The following is a 19,038-nucleotide window of genomic DNA, read 5'->3' as shown; positions in this document are numbered from 1 at the left end:
AGAGAGAGAGGGGGGGAGAGAGAGAGAGAGAGAGAATTTTTTTTTTTTTTGTCCGGCACCCAGAAAGAATTTTGGGTTAAATGAGTGTCTGGAGGATCCGCCAGAGGAAAAAACGTTGCAAGCTCCGTTTTGAAATCTTTGAGGATGGTGACGGACAGCAACTTTTGGCGGATCCGCAAAAAAAAAGGATGCAACGGATGGCAATCCGTCACAATCCGCCAATAATGGAAGTCAATGGGGAAAAAAACGGATCTTCAAAAGAAAATTGCGGATCCGTTTTTTTCAAAACCTGGCGGATTGTGACTGATTGTAAAAAACTGAAGTGTGAAAGAGGCCTAAGCAGCTTAAAAGTTTGTTATTTCACAAGTAACATTGGCTTTAGTGAAGTAATGTACCTAAATCTAAACATGCTCTGTTTTGACACATTTTCTTTGCCAGGATATTGCATTTATACATTTATTATAGAGCCACCTGCTGGTTCAGCTTCCCCCATCTTACGTCCACCATGCTCCATGTTCAGACTTGGAAATGCATGCGCCATTTTTCCTACTCAGTCTTGTGCATAGGGTCCCGTAATCTTCACAATCATCTGCTTCACCCTCATCCTCAGAGGAGGAGAATGCCATCCTAAGCATTTTCTCTGCTCAATAAACATGCACCATAAATATCTGGAGAAAATCTCTGAGCATGAGACCAGAAGATATCCATTTGCACTGTCGAAGCTGAGCAGAAAAACGGTGCATGCACATCCATCTCTGAAAATTTAGTGGGGAACTAAAACAATCTGTGCTTCTATTTTAAAGGAGTTGTCTGGTCCAAATCGATAAGTCTGTAGTCACTCTGTGTGACTGCACACTTATGAGTTCCCCCATGCACGCACTGTGAACTGCGGGGATTCGCCAGTTTCCGAGTCGGGATCGGACCATATGTATGACTTATACACTTCTATACAGCGAGCAGCGTCCTGTCTAGTAACGCGGGTGTACAGTAGGCTTGGCCGACTAGAGGGTGTGGTCTCGCTCCATACAAGTTTATGAAGAGCGACGCTGCACCCACTGGCCGGGGGAATGTATAAAGGCCCCGTCACACATAAAGATGCACCAGCGATCCCGACAACGATACGACCTTGTCAGGATCGCTGGTGCATCGCTACATGATCGCTGGTGAGCTGCCAAACAGGCAGCTTCACCAGCGATCAGCACCAGCGAGGACGCTGGTCTCTAAGTTAAATATCGGGCTACTAAGCGGCGCACGCCACTTAGTTACCCGATGTGTACCTTAGAAACCTGCGTGGTCGCACCAGGAGCTGCCAGCACGCAGGTTTCTAAGGTACACATCGGGTAACTAAGTGCCGCTTGCCGCTTAGTAACCCAATATTTACCTTAGATACCAGCTCCCAGCGCCTGCTTGGAGCGCTGGGAGCCTCGCTGATCATTGGCTCCCGCTGCCACACGCAGCGATGCGCGCTGGCCAGCGGGAGAGCAATGATGAAAAAATGGCCCAGGACGATGCTGCACGATCAGCGATACCCGGCGGGGGGGCCGGTCGCTGATCCCCGTCACACACAGTGATCTCACTGGGGAGATTGCTGTGGCGTCACAAAATTAGCGATCTCGCTAGCGAGATCGCTGTGTGTGACGGGGCCTTTACTCATGCATACCCTCCGGTCCTAGGTCAGAAATTGGCGAATCCACACAGTGCATGCGCTGGGAGGATTCAAAAGTCTGGTTTGGACCAGAAAACCCCTTTATGTTTATAAGTTTAATACCTCACCACCAAAGCATCTTTGAAAGTGTCAATACAAAATGTGTTAAGAATTACATTCTTTAGTTGACTCAATAAGATGTTATTCATGGTACAACTCCTTTAGGTACATTAGCGAGGGGCAGCACCTTTTCAACTTAGCAATTGGCCTAAGTTTCAGGTCACAGACCACGACTGATGGCCTTATTGACATGGAATTTCTCCACTAAAGAATAGAAAATAAGGGAAGACAGCAAAATCATTTTTTTTCTTATTTATATGATCATCTCTGCCTACACCCAATCCTCAATATTAGTTTTGGCTCAAATTCTCCTCTAGCTAGCTGTGACCGTGCACTACACTGGACCTTTTGCTCACTGCTTTCACTATTTACAGATGTTTTCCCTGACACTAGAAAAGAACACACAAGCTTTAAAATCTTACCCAGAGATGTTGGCCGAGTTGTTTTCGGAGATGCCCTTTTAGGAGATGACTCTGGATGTGGAGCTACAGGCTGGACAGGCCTTGTCTGTTTGGCTGCCAGCTTCTTCAGGCTTGCTTGCCTCTTCTCAAACATTTCTTGAACATCAGCCAGCTTCTGTAGTACTTTGTGAACACATGCCTGGAAGTCATGAATAAATGAAACGTAAAGTACGGGGCATTTGGGTATACAATATCAAACTGTAAGAAATGGATGTCACCCTACTTTGCACAATATCAAGGTCATAACCCCTGCTGCATCACAAACATTTACTAAACTTTTTAATTTTTTTTTTCCTTACAGGCATCAACATATTAATCAGTTGGCATATTACATACCTTGATGCTGCATATAACATACAAGACCTTCAAAGCAACTACAGTCCTATGGCCCAAGTGCAAACTTTGATCCAGCCCACACCACATGCCCCTTACTTCTTCAACATATGCAGCATATATTTTTTGTTGCTGTACCCCTGAACCTGGAGTGACATACAGTGATGTAGATGGCTAGCATACCCTATGTTATTAAAACCAGCTGCTAAACCCTATGGCGGCATACCCAGTTCTGTGATCTGAGCGTCCATGCTGAACTGTGCCTGTGCCAGTGAGGAAAAAACACAACTCCTTCAACAATGTGAGTAATTTCACTGCCTATTGAAAAGAAGTGTTCAAGAAATTGTGGCAACCTGCCTTCTCCTTATTAATGTGTGTAAATAGCTCCAGAAGTATCTTTTGGGGTACATCAGTTCACATTTGGCCCACCTCCACCCATCGCCATGGCCAATTGCTGCATGGATTTGCATCACAATTGGATTGACAATTGCCTGCCTCAGGTGGGTGGCACTTCAGCTGAGCTACCACTGCAGCACTTTCCATTTGTACAGTACCTTCCTCTTAAGAAATTCTTCATGTATGACCAGGTGCTGTTTCTCCCTCTCAATCCAGGTGGTCACCTAATGTTAAATATACTACACCTACGTTCTTGGTCATCGAGTGATCTAATTCAAGAAAGTATAAATATAAATATATAATGTCCATATTGCTGTCTAATGTTCATTTATCTGCATATAATTAGTGCTCCGATCAGTCTGAATTCTGGATACCATACTCGCCCAGTGCAATCTTTTATCTGACTTCCTGATAATTTCCTAATAACAGATCTATTAATGCAACTGGCGCGTGTACAGAGACAGGTTGTAAGACCACAGTGTGTGGTCGCGATTCGTTTTTTTGCAACGGTAAAATGCAGCAAAATGATGCATTTATTGCCACAATTACTACTGGCAGCAAAGTGTGAACGCAGCCTAATGCAGATATCAATTTAGGGCCATGTTCCCACAACCTGCCCTCTTTTATTTTACTGACACTCGCCTGCAGGAAGAAACTTATACATATAATCAGCAGGTTTTGGAAGTCTTATTGATGCATGTAATTAAAGATAGTGAACAAGCAACATTTCATATGACTGTATCCTATTACTCATCTAATGACAGGTAAAAACTGTCCGTACACATTAGATTAGTGTCAACCAAGCCAATTTAACTTGGACCATCTGATCATTAGATAGGTATGAGGACTCCAAATTTTCCCCAGAATGTAGTGGGCAGGATTACCAATTATTATTTTGCTCTAAGAAAAGATAGAAACCTCCAGCAGCAAACTGGCAGCGGCTTACTCCCCTTCCCCAAGATGGAACACGTGGTATTGGTGACATGAATAGAAATGTCTATGGGGGTTCTATCCTTATATGCTTAATGTGGTTAAATATGACATTAGCATTCTTCTCATCCTTCTTTGCTCAAGAGCTTCCTCCCTGCTGCTGCCCGCAGTCCTTGTTGTCAAGCTGCAGTGGTAATGTCATGACTACAGAGAACTTGATTGTTGAAACCAGACACTGGGCTCAGCATTCATGTTGACATAGTCAACCCCAAACTACGGAGTCCAGTGAGTGGCTATAAGAAGACAAGATAGACCTCTACAAGGAAAGACTAGAGATGATGGGACAGCGGTCATAGAAGAATCTCACTAGGGATGACTATGTGACATGGCAATGTATATATTAAATATATTCTAAAGTGACCCTTCATTCTGGGACTTAAAAGTGACTGTATATTTTTCATGTATAGTCATCCAACCTGGTGTCCTCATTTTGCTGCCTCATCCGCTCATGAGTTCCTTTCGATCTGCTTCCAAGATAGAAGCCTCAGAGGTATGGAGAGAGCAGTAGTAACTTTAATAGCAATGGCTATACACATTCACACAGGATTACTAATATTCAGCAGTTGTAAATTGGTCTATATAGCTAACGATTGTTTAGTTTGTGCTTTATACTTGCCTTCTTAAATAAGGAATATATGGCTAGTCACTCATACATAACCTTAGTTGTTGTCCTTCTTTGTGTGACAAACAGGACACCATAGTCCAGCTAATAGCAAGGTTCTTCATATTTTGTAGCTTTTGTGTGTAAAATTTAATTTCAAGGGTAATTAATCAAATTCGAGCCATGTAACTGGCTTAGAAATCTAGAGTGTTTTATTTTTCCGGATAGCATGATGTACACAATAATACCTAATATTAGAAGGTCTCCTTACCTTAATTTCAGCAGTGAGGATAACTTCATACTTGTGATAAAAATCAGTAGGATTGGACAGCTGGTGGACTTTTGAACTACCAATAAATCTCTCAATATCTCGTAGAGCCGACTCCGCGCCATCCTGAGACTGACATTTATCCACAGCTTGAGAAGCTAGGAGGTAGATGCCATCTTCACACCACTGGTTAGCCTGTGACAAAAAAGACCAGAATATAAGATTAGAGATCTATGAAGAAAGCCACAGAATCTCAGCCTGTCAGAAATAACGCATGTGATTGTATTTCAGATTTACGCTATGTTCACACATACACTGATGATTTTATAAGTTTTCCCACCTACATAGAATAGAGAGGTTTGTAATTTTTATTGTAGGTACACTACAAATTTGAGAGAACCTTAAAAAAAGTCCAGAAAATCACACTGTTTGATTTTTACATAATTAATTAGCATTTTATTGCACGAAATAAGTATTTGATACAATAGAAAAACAGAATTTAATATTTAGTACAGAAACTTTTGTTTTCAATTACAGAGGTCAAATGTTTCCTGTAGTTCTTGACCAAGTTTGCACACACTGCAGCAGAGATTTTGGCCCACTCCTCCATACACATCTTCTCCAGATTTCGGAGCTGTCGCTGGGCAACATTGAGTTTCAGTTCCCTCCAAAGATTTTCTAATGGGTTCAGGTCTGGAGACTGGCTAAGACACTGCAGGACCTTGAAATGCTTCTTACAGAGCCACTTCTTAGTTACACTGGCTGTGTGTTTTGTGTCACTGTCATGCTGGAAGACCCAGCCACGATCCATCTTCAATGCTCTTACTGAGGGAAGGAGGTTGTTGGCAAAAATCTTGCAATACATGACCCCATCCATCCTCCCTTCCATACGGTGCAGTCGTTGTGTCACCTTTGCAGAAAATAACCCCCAAAGTATGATGTTCCCTCCCATGCTTCACGGCTGGTATGGTGTTCTTTGGGTTGTACTCATCCTTCTTCTTCGTCAAATCACACCGAGTGGAGTTGATAACAAAAAAGTTCTATTTTGGTCTCATCTGACCACATGACTTTTTCTCATGCCTCCTCTGGATCATCCAAGTGGTCATTGGCAAATGTCGAACAGGCCTGGTCATGTACTGCTGTGAGCAGGGGGACCTCGCGTGCCCTTCAAAATTTGAATCCATAACGGCGTAGTGTGTTACTAATGGTAATGTCTGAGACTGTGGTCCCAGCTCTCGTCAGGCCTCTTATAGAATCATTTTTAGCCCACGAAATGAGATCTTGCATGGAGTCCCAGACCAAGGAAAATTAACAATTATCTTGGGTTTCTTCCATTTTCTAGTACGTATTTTTCGCTTTGTAAGACGCACTTTTTCCCCCCCAAATTTGGGGGGAAAATAGGGGTGCGTCTTACAATGCAAACATACCTTTTTTGGTGCTGCGTCAGGTGTCCGTTAATTGCCGCCGCCACGCTGGGTCACTGGGTGCTGCCGCCGCCGTGCTGGGTCCCCCGGGTGCTGCTGCCGCAGCGCTGGGTCCCCTGGTGCTTGCTGCCGCCACCGGGCTCTGTCCCTTGCTGCTGAGTCGGGGGCTCTGACGTTCCTTCCATGCCTGTGCGGTGGATTGCTTCCTGGAAAATGGCCGCCGCGCAAGCGCAGATGGAGATCTCGGCATTGAAATCTCGGGAGATGAGATTTCAGAGCTGAAATCTCATCTCCCGAGATTTCAATGCCGAGATCTCCATCTGCGCTTGCGCGGCGGCCATTTTCCAGGAAGCAATCCACCGCACAGGCATGGAAGGAACGTCAGAGCCCCTGACGCAGCAAGGGACAGAGCCCAGCGGCGGCAAGCACCGGGGGACCCAGAGTGGCGGCGGCAGCACCCGGGGGACCCAGCGCGGTGGCAACACCCGGGGACCCAGCGTGGCGGCGGCAGCACCCGGCAAAATCAGGTAAAGAGTGGGCGACAGCACCCCGGGGACAGAGCGGGCAACAGCACCCCGGGGACAGAGCAGGCGACAGCACCCCAGGGACAGAGCGGTAAGCAATAAGATGCCTGGATTATAAGAAGCACCACCATTTTATTAAAAAAACTTTTTTTTCCTATTTTTCTCCTCAAAATTTGCGGTGCGTCTTATAATCCGGAGCGTCTTATAAAGCGAAAAATACGGTAATTGTGCCAGCAGTTGTTGCCTTCTCAAATAGCTGCTTACCTATTGTCCTGTAGCTTATCCCAGCCTTGTGCAGGTCTACAATTTTGTCCCTGGTGTCCATAGACAGCTCTTTTTTCTTGGCCATGATGGAAAGGTTGGAGAGTGTTTGGTTGAGTGTGTACTTTATATAAAGATAAGGAGTTCAAATACGTGCAATTAGTACAGGTAATGAGCGCAGAGTAGAAGCGCTTCTTAAAGAAAAACTAACAGGTCTGTGAGAGCCAGAATTCTTGTCTCAAATACTTGGTGATCAAATAATTATTTCATGCAAAAAAATGCAATTTAATTATTTAAAAATCATACAATGTGAATTTCTCTTTTCTATCTTTAAATTCTGTCTTTCACAGTTGAAGTTTAGCTACGATAAAAATTACAGATCACTCCATTCTTGGGAAAACGTACAAAGTCAGCAGTGAATCAAATACTTAATTTTTCCCACTGTATGCTTGAGTTCTGGCTCAATTTTAGACTTTGTTTAGTAAACCTCCCTCAATAAATGTGGCTCCTGCCACCAAACATATTACTTCATAGAATATACCACTCAGATAAAATAACCAATAGTCAAGAGAAATGACTTACCTTGTCAAGTTGCTGATGTAGCTCCAACGATTTTCCCAGAAGGTCATACTTTTTCTTGGTTTCATTGCTGAAGTCATCACAGATGCGCCTAAGCTCTATGCATTTGGGTCTAATGGAGTCTACAGCATAGTGGTTATTTTGTATCAGCTGATCTCCATGAAGGGCATGTAGCTGGGCTTTCTCTAGTATACACTGGTGATAAACCAATACAAGAATTAAGTTAAAACTTCATATTTTCACATGTAATTGTTAATATTAAGAATTATGTGCTATGCATGCATATTTGGATAGAATACCCCTGTATACACGAATAAGAAATGCATCTTCAAAGGAAAATTACTTACCACGTTACTTATTATTATTTTTTTAATAGAAGCTCTGTATGTAAATATTAAGTGATAGCTATTAGAAGTAAATAGTTATGGAGTTTCAAACATCACTAATGAACACCAAGGTGCAGGTAATGGAGGAGAACTGGTTACAAGAGGTAGTTGTGAAAGAATTGGGTACATGGGGTAGTTGTGAACTGTGATAACTTTAGTTGAATCTTCTGGTCAAACATCCTTGATTAAGATTTTTATTAAAAGTATTTCCATTACAGTAGGATATGCCATCATTTTTTTTAATGGTGGGGGGTCCAATGCTCGGGACTCCCCACCATGATCAGCTCAATGAATAGGGCCTTTGTGGTCCGCACTGCCACAGTAGTTCCTCTACTTTAATGGAAATAATCTGCATTACTTGACAGCTGCTCATACAGACAAGCCTTGTGTCACATTTGTGTCTGAACACACCCCTACTAACGTTGTTTCTGTCACTAAGTAGCACCACACAGATACTGTCTGTGGATTCCCCCAAGCAACTTAAACGTGTTTCAGTGAAACTTTAATATAGTTGAGACTTGTTGCCCTTCCATCCAGTCAACTTTTGTTTTGCTACTGAGCGCTGGTTATCACATGTAATTATCTATCTGCTGGGAGCTAAGGACAGGTCTCCCCCTAATCAAACCCCTAGAAGTCTGGCTCAAGCTGCCTGTTATAGACCTATCCTAACCCTGGTTCAGATTACCAAATTCCACTTGCTATATTTATGGCTGACCCAAGAATGATGTGTTCCTTTCTCTGTTCAAGGATTGTGCCCCTTATATCGACCTACTGCTTTTGAATTTGGCTGCCTCCTGACATTGTCTCTGTCTCCTGTATTGTCCTGTCTTGGGTTTTGACCTGATTAATATGACTGACCGATACCAACTTGTCCCACTCCATGGATGTGACAAAGGAAGCTTGTGTAAGTCCATATCCCTGTAAAGGATGATGGCCAGGGTTCCCCTGTGACTTACTAAGTGAAGTAGTTAGTGAACTGTCTGTCAGTGGAAGACTTATTAAGAGCTGCCAAGCTATTATAAAATGAACTTTTTAATACCTTACACCTATGAAAAACAATGAAGAACATGAAGTACCCTTTGCTGCTGTTATGGGCTTCTGGTTGGAGCTACAGCCATCACAAAAATGCAAAGCATAAGAGTTGTGGAGCACTAACTACAATGAGATAAGGTCACTCCACCAGTGCTGATCGCCTTTTGGGCCTTTTGGGCACATCATGAAAACTAAACGTTTTATTTCATGAGCTGCAAAACCCCAAATCTCTACACCTCTCGTATCTAGGTTTAAACAGTTGACAGTCTCCTTTTAAAGATATCACCAGAAAATCCAGCAGACAAAAAAATAAAATGCAACCTCTCTAATAGTTTCTGCCTCATCGAATCATTCTATGGAGATATTAGAGACAAAGATTTATTGAAAATCTTTTCATTCAGTGCAATGAGTACCACTTTTATTAACAGAGTGCATGTGAAGTTGATGAATGTGGCACAGGGATTAAAACGCCAGGTGAGAACTCATGCAAAATATTACATTTTTTAATGTATTTACGAGAAATGTATTTCCAAACTGCCCTTAAAGAAAGATGATTAAAAAAAACCTGAAAACAAACAAAAGAATTATACTGATTATAGAGATATGTTCAGATAAACAGGATAAACCAAGACAATGAGAAGAAACCTACGAATGTTTGGCCACCGATTCTTAATTAGCAGTAAAGATATATAGATGTTGTTTGTCTGGCATCGATGTATTACATAACTGACATTCAAGAATTCTGCCATTATTCTAATTAGAAAAGTAGAGGAAGACAGCCACAGGTCCGATGTGGCATTGTGGTCCTGGTTTGTGACCTCCATATAAATATACATTATTCTTATATCACCTTTTCAACATTGTAATATGACCTTACATAAGGATATATTTGGTTAGTGCTGTACATTGGAACTTATATTTTTCAGTTTTATTTATAGTTTTGAGTATTTTTCTATAGATTTGATTTTCTCTACGTAAAGGATTGTCAGTACATGATTAACTCTTTCTTTTCGCAGTCAGTTTCATTTTTACCATTTTGCAATTTCTTCTGAGTGTCATAACCCTTTCTTTCTTGAGATACGCTTGTTTTTGCAGAACAGGTTGTAATTTTGAAAGCCACCTTTCCCTTTACACTATTACTACATGTTCTGAAATATCAGTTATGCTTCATTTTTCTCTGTAGTAAATCTCCTTTTCGCCATCTACTGACTGCATGTTCCTTTCAAGGTCATGATGGCTCTTTTCGAAATCATTGTGAAAAAAAATGAAATATATCTGTAGTAAGACAACTTCTCCTTTTTCCAAACTGTCCAACTCTTATGTGCACATTCTGTGAGCATTCCTGGAATATCACATGTTGCAACTGGCATCATACCTGGATGTAGTATTCACAGTATACTAAATATTCAGCATTAAACCTGTTGTCTTAATCTCATATTTGGGTATTAACCTAACAGGTATATGGCCGATTTGGACTTTTTAGTCCTGATGGGGACAACGATAATAAGTTCTATGGAAATTATTGGCGCTACATAGGCGAATAAAATAAATGAATGTCATATCCGAGTGCTGATGTTATGGCTGATGTAGGAATGAATGAGGTACAGTACTATAAAAAATACTGAAATTACCTTTTTGTCTAGTGCAAAAATCAGTAGCTGGGTGCAAGTCCTATTAATTAACATGATCTAATTTATTAAAACAATACCAGATCAGACCTGGTGAAAATGTAAAATGTCATTTTTTAATGAATTCAAAACTTATGTCACTAAAAACTTATATCAATAAATTGGCAAATATTCCTATATGGTTCTATAGTGAAAGATAATTTGATAAACAATTATATCTATTATGGAGTAACTAGAAAGCTAAAAGCTAGTCTAGCTTCATGCCTAATAATTCTACTGCGGTCAGTTTAAGAAGACTATATTTAAATATGCAAATTCTGGCTGAAAACGCAGGTAAAAGAGTGGTGGTATCTGTACTGTAGATGCACACAAAGCTTTTGATAGTGTGGAATGGAACTACCTGTGGTCAGTGCTGGATCGCTTTGGGTTTGAGCCAGTGTTTAGTTCGATGGGTGAAATTGCTGTATTCCTCTCCAATGGCTAAAATTAGAGTCAATAATAAATTGTCGGATAGTTTTTCGTTGTTCAGAGATACGAGACTGGGGTGCCCGCTGACCCCGAAGCTTTTTGCCCTTGCTTTGGAGCCACTGGCAATTAAAATAAGAATAACTCAGGAGGTAAAGGGGTTTATATATGGGACAATGGAAGAGAAGGTGGCTCTTTATGCCGATGATATTCTGCTTTTCTTGGGGGATTCTGGGGAATCATTAAGAAATGTAGTGAAATTAATTGAGGGTTTTGGAAAGATTTTGGGACTGAAGATTAAAATTTCAGTGTGGAATAAGCTACATCTATCGGTGGTGGGTAGAGTGAACCTCATTAAAATGACTGTAATGCCACAGTTATTATATGTATTACATAACTCCCCTATTTGGCTTCCGTTGTGTAGATTTTGCAGGATAAAAACATTATTTGGTGAACTAGTGTGGGGTCGGAAGAGCCCGAGACTTAAGCAGGAAACACTACAGAGGCCGAAGGAAGAGGGGGGCTAGCACTCCCTAATCACTGGATATATTTTCTATCTGCACAGTATCAGGACCTCAAAGGATGGGGGGAGATGTTAGGGGAGGGACGGATACCTAGTAGTTTGAGCTATCTAATTAAGTCCTTACGGTTGAGTATGGGTCTGGAGGTGAGACTTTTCCAAAAATTGGGTCACAGTACCATACTATTAATCTTATTCATAAGGAAGGTATGGCAGAAAATTAAGCAGATTGGGGTGTAATGAGGTTCACCAAGTTCTCGTATATCTGAGATAAGTTATTTCCAGGAGTTTAGCCATATGAAGGGGTTTGGTGAGTGGAAGGAGATGGGCATTAGGTTGATAGGTCAGCTTTTTTGAGCGATCACCCTATTAAAGCTAAAAGGAAGTGGGAGGCAGATCTGGGGGGGATAGATGACGACAGCTGGGAATCTATTCTAGAGTATATACTGTACTTAAGTTATCTATGAGCGAACCTGGGAGATTGTCACAATTGTATATGATCCATAGGGTGTATCGTACCCCTGATATATTGTTCAGGGCGGGGCTGAAGCCCAACTCGGACTGCCAAAGGTGAACACAATCTCAGGCAGGCATACTATATGTGCTTTGGCATTGTCCTAGACTATCAGCCTTTTGGATTGTAGTGCTGAATCGTATTGGAGTGGTGTATGGGTGTGTAGTCCCTAGAGATCCATTGGTTTGTATATTAGGGTATGTGGGAGAAATAATAACTGACAGTATGATGAAAATTACAATTGCTAGAATATTGTTTGTTGCAAGGAAATTGATTGCAAAATACTGGATTAGAGAGGAGCCACCGTCCAGACGGGAAATTATTACTCAAACGGACCATATAATTCAACTGGTAAAAAGCATTTACATCAAGAGGAACAAGTTGGATCTATTTTACAAACGATGGCTGCCGTGGATGGACAGAAAGCATTAAGGTTATACTAGTATACAAGAATGTAGAGTTTAATTTAATTTACGGTTAACTGAATCATTGACTATGGCTGCAATGTCGTTTACTCCTGGACTGGTCTCCATGGGGGGGGAGGGGGGGTAAGGGGTATTTTCTTCTTTACAAAAAGAAAATGAAAATGTAAAAGTAATGTGGATATGTGATATCTATGTTTTATGTTTAATAAAAATTTATCTGATTTAAAAAAAAAAAAGTCTACATGGGCATGTAGGTCATAGAAAGCTGAATAACATGATACCTTGATATTTCCAATCCGATGTCTTATTCCAGAGAAATCCATGTTTTTCTTAATATGTAAATGAGCTGTTAAGATCTATGGGCCGTAGACTGATCTTCATGAGAATCTGCATTCAGAGCTTATTTTACATGAAAAGGGGGTGTCACCAGTGTGAGACATGTAGAGTAAGAGAGTAGACGGTCAATCATTACATGTCTTACACTGGTAATTTTAACAGCTCATTTACATATAAGGAAAACATGGATTTCTCTGGAATAAAACATCAGATCACAGATATCAATGTATAATTTTATTCAGCTTCCAATGACCTATAAGCCAATATAAATGGCTTAGGAGGGTTGATCCTACTGACAGATTCCCTTTAATATTTTTTTCCTAATTAGAAAGTGGAGAAAAATAACACCAAATCCGACATAAAATTGTTGACCTCCTTTGTGAATTTCATTGTGAAAACCTTAGCTTGAACACAAGACATTCTTCTTCTATCGCCTTTTCACCTTTGTAATGTTTCAGGATATTTGTGTTGTATTTTGAAATATGTTGGATATATTTTGAAGGTTTCATTGCATTTTGGAGGTTTTTTGTGCTTAGAATCTGATCTTTTCTTAATTAGAGAAGGTCAGTATAAATTTAAATCGACCCGGTCCACGTTGAATGTAGATCAGGCTGTAGAGGAGACAATACATATTTCTGCTTAACATACAGTCATATGTTAAAGTTTGGGCACCCCTATTAATGTTAACCTTTTTTCTTTATAACAATTTTGGTTTTTGCAACAGGTATTTCAGTTTCATATATCTAATAACTGATGGACTCAGTTATATTTCTGGATTCAAATGAGGTTTATTGTACTAACAGAAAATGTGCAATCTGCATTTAAACAAAATTTGACCGGTGCAAAAGTATGGGCACCCTTATCATTTTCTTGATCTGAACACTCCTAACTACTTTTTACTGACTTCCTGAAGCACTAAATTGGTTTTGTAACCTCATTGAGCTTTGAACTTCATAGCCAGGTGTATCAAATCATGAGAAAAGGTATTTAAGGTGGCCACTTGCAAGTAGTTCTCCTATTTGATTCTCCTATGAAGAGTGGCATCATGGGCTCCTCAAAACAACTCTCAAATGATCTGAAAACAAAGATTATTCAACATAGCTTTTCAGGGGAAAGATACAAAAAGTTGTCTCAGAGATTTAACCTGTCAGTTTCCACTGTGAGGAACATAGTAAGGAAATGGAAGAACACAGGTACAGTTCTTGTTAAGCCCAGAAGTGGCAGGCCAAGAAAAATATCAGAAAGGCAGAGAAGAATGGTGAGAACAGTCAAGGACAATCCACAGACCACCTCCAAAGACCTGCAGCATCATCTTGCTGCAGATGGTGTCACTGTGCATCGGTCAACAATACAGCGCACTTTGCACAAGGAGAAGCTGTATGGGAGAGTGATGCGAAAGAAGCCGTTTCTGCAAGCACGCCACAAACAGAGTCACCTGAGGTATGCAAAAGCACATTAGAACAAGCCAGTTACATTTTGGAAGAAGGTCCTGTGGACTGATGAAACAAAGATTGAGTTGTTTGGTCATACAAAAAGGCGTTATGCATGCGCTGTATTGTTGACCGATGCACAGTGACACCATCTGCAGCAAGATGATGCTGCAGGTCTTTGGAGGTGGTCTGTGGATTGTCCTTGACTGTTCTCACCATTCTTCTTCTCTGCCTTTCTGATATTTTTCTTGGCCTGCCACTTCTGGGCTTAACAAGAACTGTAACTGTGTTCTTCCATTTCCTTACTATGTTCCTCACAGTGGAAACTGACAGGTTAAATCTCTGAGACAACTTTTTGTATCCTTCCCCTGAAAAGCTATGTTGAATAATCTTTGTTTTCAGATCATTTGAGAGTTGTTTTGAGGAGCCCATGATGCCACTCTTCATAGGAGAATCAAATAGGAGAACTACTTGCAAGTGGCCACTTTAAATACCTTTTCTCATAATTTGATACACCTGGCTATGAAGTTCAAAGCTCAATGAGGTTACAAAACCAATTTAGTGCTTCAGGAAGTCAGTAAAAAGTAGTTAGGAGTGTTCAAATCAAGAAAATGATAAGGGTGCCCATACTTTTGCACCGGTCAAATTTTGTTTAAATGCAGATTGCACATTTTCTGTTAGTACAATAAACCTCATTTGAATCCAGAAATATAACTGAGTCCATCAGTTATTAGATATATGAAACTGAAATAGCTGTTGCAAAAACCAAAATTGTTATAAAGAAAAAAGGTTAACATTAATAGGGGTGCCCAAACTTTTACATATGACTGTATAATTTATTTACACAATTTTCCCCTTGAAACGTCAAGTCCTGTCAGATTTTGAAGTAATGCACACAGTTTACCACTTTCCATAAAAGTAGGACTTCTTACGGAATTGTGTATAGGAGGTTACAAATTTAGATAACCAATGAAGCCGTTTTCATACATAAATGTATTTACACATTCCCCATAAAACCAGAACATGTGAAAGTGCCCTTAGTCCAAATGTGTACTATAAACAAATTTAACATGCTTGGCTGACAATCTTTTCTGTATGATACAAAGGATGGATCAGATGAGCAGGTTATCACATTTCAGATGGCTCGAGTTAGATGAGAGCATTAGATTCTGGTAAACCACAGAGTTTGTCACCAACAGCTGATGAATATTACCTCACTAGTACATCAATTATTTAGAACCATGGAAATAAATGCTCACAGAAATATCTTTTTCCCAGACTCGGACTGGCCCACAGAGGAACCGTTGGATCTCTTGGTGGGCCCTTGACCACAACTGGTACCTCCACGCTCCCATATGAGAAGTAGTTGCCACAACACACTTGATTGACTATGCACCGAACCAGCCTGCATCTCATCATTTAATTGCCAACCTATCCAGTTTATTATTATATAGAAGAAATGTACATTTGTGAATGAAGATCAGATAATATTTGCATGTAGCTAAAGAGTGGGCCACCAGAGGCATTCTTACTGGTGGGCCCCTGGTATCCCAGTCCAACACTACTCTTTCCCATTACACCACTTTTTTTAATCAAGTTCATTAGATGGTGGAACTAAATTGGGGACTTGGTAATTTCTGTAAGGTTTTCTGGTAAGGTAAGTACAAAACAGAAGTCTTATGTAGGAGACATCTAGAACATAGACTATAATAAGGTTGGATGAAAAGTTGAATGGACGTTTCACAAACGCAACTTATCAATTGTGACCAGTGTTTTTCTCTTTCTCACTGGATACCTTTTTGGGTTCACATTTTCATTTCTTTTTTCATGACCATGGCCATGAACTTGATTAGTCAGTATTATTTCTTATACAATATTGCTTTGGTTTTTTTTCCCTAGTGGATGAATGGTTTGTAAGGTTTACCTGTCCTTTCTCCTCTTGGAGTTTTAACTCTTTGAGAAGTTGCTCCACTCTTGACACGCTGTCTCCTATGTCTGTAAATGAAGCTTGAGCATCCATCAGGGCATCCAGTGTCAGCTTTAGCTGTGGGAGAAATACAGGTAATGCTCTTTATTTTCCTTCCTTTGGTATTAGGTTCCAGTTTTCTAAACATTGACACACCATTATTGTGCTCAAAATGTATCAGTCAAAATTGCAGTAAATATAATTGATTTCCTTTGACTATATCATTGACATTTCACTAGATATTGTATGACTTAAGTCTCAAGTATGCAAGAGTGGTCACATGTCTCTTACAGATGTACTTGGGTCCTTACTGCATCTCGACATTTATTCATTTTCATACAGAATTATACAGAGCATGTATTGTTTGATTCTTTAGGTATCGGATAGCATGTTGCTTATTCTACTCTATGCCATACTATGGAGCATGTGTACATGGGACAATATCTCCCACACAGAGCACCAAACAGAACAACATACTGTGGCATACAAACTCCCTGTAAGACAGAGCTGCAGGAGCCAAGAGCACACATCGTATCACTGTTGGAAGATGCGCTAAGAGCCTGGATTAGCAGGTAAAGTTTGAGAAATTGGGAGAATTTAGAAAAAGTCCTAGGTTGTTTTTTAATTTCTTTTTTTTTTTTTATTTTTACCAGATCTACCAATAGATGCAGGGATATTAAAAGTATTACAATGCACAGTTGTTTGGTTGCTTTTACGTTGTGGAATTCTGAATTATCCTCTCATTCACATGTGATAATTTCTAATATCAAATAATTTAATCATATTAAGTCCAAATGTATTACGTTCGTATTAAATATTTCTTTACCTGATGAAAAACAGAGAAAGGCGCTGGTACGTAAATCACTAAAACAAAAATGTAATTGAACCTAAACATGTAAAAATTCCAAGTCTTACAATATCACACTCTTTTGAAAAAATGTACAAAAGTATTTTTTTCATGATGACATCATCATCTGTACATTCAGCAAATTTATAGGGATTTTCTCCCCACAGACATTCCCCGTAATTAACCTAATTATTTAATACATGAATGATCTTAGATACATGTATTTAAGAAGTGCACGGGTGACAAGTTCTCTGACAATAAATATTCAGTAGGACATTCACTGTTTGACTTGGTTCTCCTTGGTTACACTGTTGTAAGGTGGACGGGCATGCTCTGATCTCTGTGCACTGTTATAGGGAGTGTGCTACCTCTGCTCCCTTCCTACTTCTCTTAAGGCCCCGTTACACGCAACGATATTGTGAACGATATCGTTACAACGTCACCAGATTGGTAACGTTGCAGCAATGTCGAAACGACATCGATGCGTGTGACACGTAGCAACGATCAACGATCAGTTGGCTGATCGTTAATCGTTGCCTAATTTTCTGGGCCATAAATCTATCATTGGTCTCCCGCTGGGCAGCACACATCGCTGCGTGTGACAGCGAGAGACCAACGATCAGCGAGCTCCCAGCGCCCTATAGCAGACGCTAGGAGCTGGTATCCAGGGTAAACAGCAGGTAACTAAGCGCCAATCACTGGCTGATGATTGGGAACTCTCATTCCTAGGAACTCTCATTCTTTATTATCGACCAGTGTAAATGGGCCCTAAAAGTGACAGGGGGAGCTGCCGGAGAGCAGGATAGCGTATGTCTACAGTTTTTATCTGTCCGCACAATCAACGTTCCTAAGCCATCTATATGGACATATAGGTCATGGGAAGCTGAATAAAATAATACCTTGATATCTGCGATTTGATGTATTTTTCTAGAGAAATCCATGTTTTTCTCATGTGTAAATGAGCTGTTAAGATCTATTGGTCAGACCCTGATCTGCATGAGAATCTGACTCCAGAGATTATTGTAAATGAAAGCTGCATTACCAGTGTGAGACATGTAAATAACACAGAATAGGAGAACTTTACTGTGTCCCACATCAAATACATTAGCAGCTGCAGCTTTCACAGCTCTGCTGTATTACAACACTAGCTCCCTGAGAAATGGAAGCTGAAGCTGAGAGGAACCTGCAGATATGTCAGGTATAATCACACACAGCTCTGCAGTGAGATCAGGAGAGCAGGGAGCGGCCATTACATATCACACTGGGAACACCGCTACATGTAAAATAATCTCTGGAGGCAGATTCTCATGTAGCTCTGCATCCAGCCCATAGCCTGGAACACCTCATTCACATAAAAGAAAATTGTGGATTCAATTAATCAGATCACAGATATTAAGGTATAATTTTCTTCAGCTTCCTATTATATGACCATATAGACTGCTTAGAAGGGTTGATCCTACTAACATATTCCCTTTAAGGAAGAAACTCTGAACTTTTTAACTGTATGATTTATGTCTACTGTAGCAAAGGGTTAAATCCTAGCTCTACAGGCTCTGATCATTTGCACCTGTCTAGCAGGGGCGTATCCAGGGGGGCAGCCGACAGGGGGCGCCATCGGGCTGCCTGATGCGGCGGTACAAGGAGGAGACTCCTCAACGGCGGTATTCTGCCGCCCCCACACTCAGGTTCTCCCGTTCTCTGAGCCGGCTGTCAAACTGACAGCTGGCGCAGAGAAAGTGCTGCGCGTCTGTGTACTAACGTCTTCAGACGCTAGTACATATACACTGTTTGCTCTGACTCTGACTCACTTGTTCTGTGTAAGCGCCGCCACTGCCAGCGGTGCCTCACCGCCGCCGGCACTTCCGCATGTGCCAGCAGCGTGATCAG

At 40.8% G+C, this 19,038-nt stretch overlaps 1 protein-coding gene across 4 annotated transcripts in view; it reads right to left on the bottom strand.

Annotated features, from left to right (window-relative positions):
- MCF2L2 (MCF.2 cell line derived transforming sequence-like 2) overlaps positions 1 to 19,038 on the bottom strand; it is a 474,009-nt gene that overhangs the window by 287,298 nt on the left and 167,673 nt on the right. For all 4 annotated transcript variants that reach the window (XM_073578748.1, XM_073578751.1, XM_073578750.1 and 1 more), the window contains exons 10-13: positions 16,263 to 16,382; positions 7,606 to 7,797; positions 4,818 to 5,009; positions 2,188 to 2,365 (exon numbers count right to left, since the gene is read on the bottom strand). In XM_073578748.1, coding sequence (XP_073434849.1) covers positions 2,188 to 2,365; positions 4,818 to 5,009; positions 7,606 to 7,797; positions 16,263 to 16,382 — 682 coding nt within the window. The remainder of the gene's footprint in view (positions 1 to 2,187; positions 2,366 to 4,817; positions 5,010 to 7,605; positions 7,798 to 16,262; positions 16,383 to 19,038) is intronic.

This window comes from Dendrobates tinctorius, unplaced genomic scaffold (assembly GCF_039654945.1).
Source record: "Dendrobates tinctorius isolate UK_male_01 unplaced genomic scaffold, ASM3965494v1 ptg000060l, whole genome shotgun sequence".
Taxonomy (NCBI): Eukaryota; Metazoa; Chordata; class Amphibia; order Anura; family Dendrobatidae; genus Dendrobates; species Dendrobates tinctorius.
This window is presented reverse-complemented; position numbering and strand designations above follow the sequence as displayed.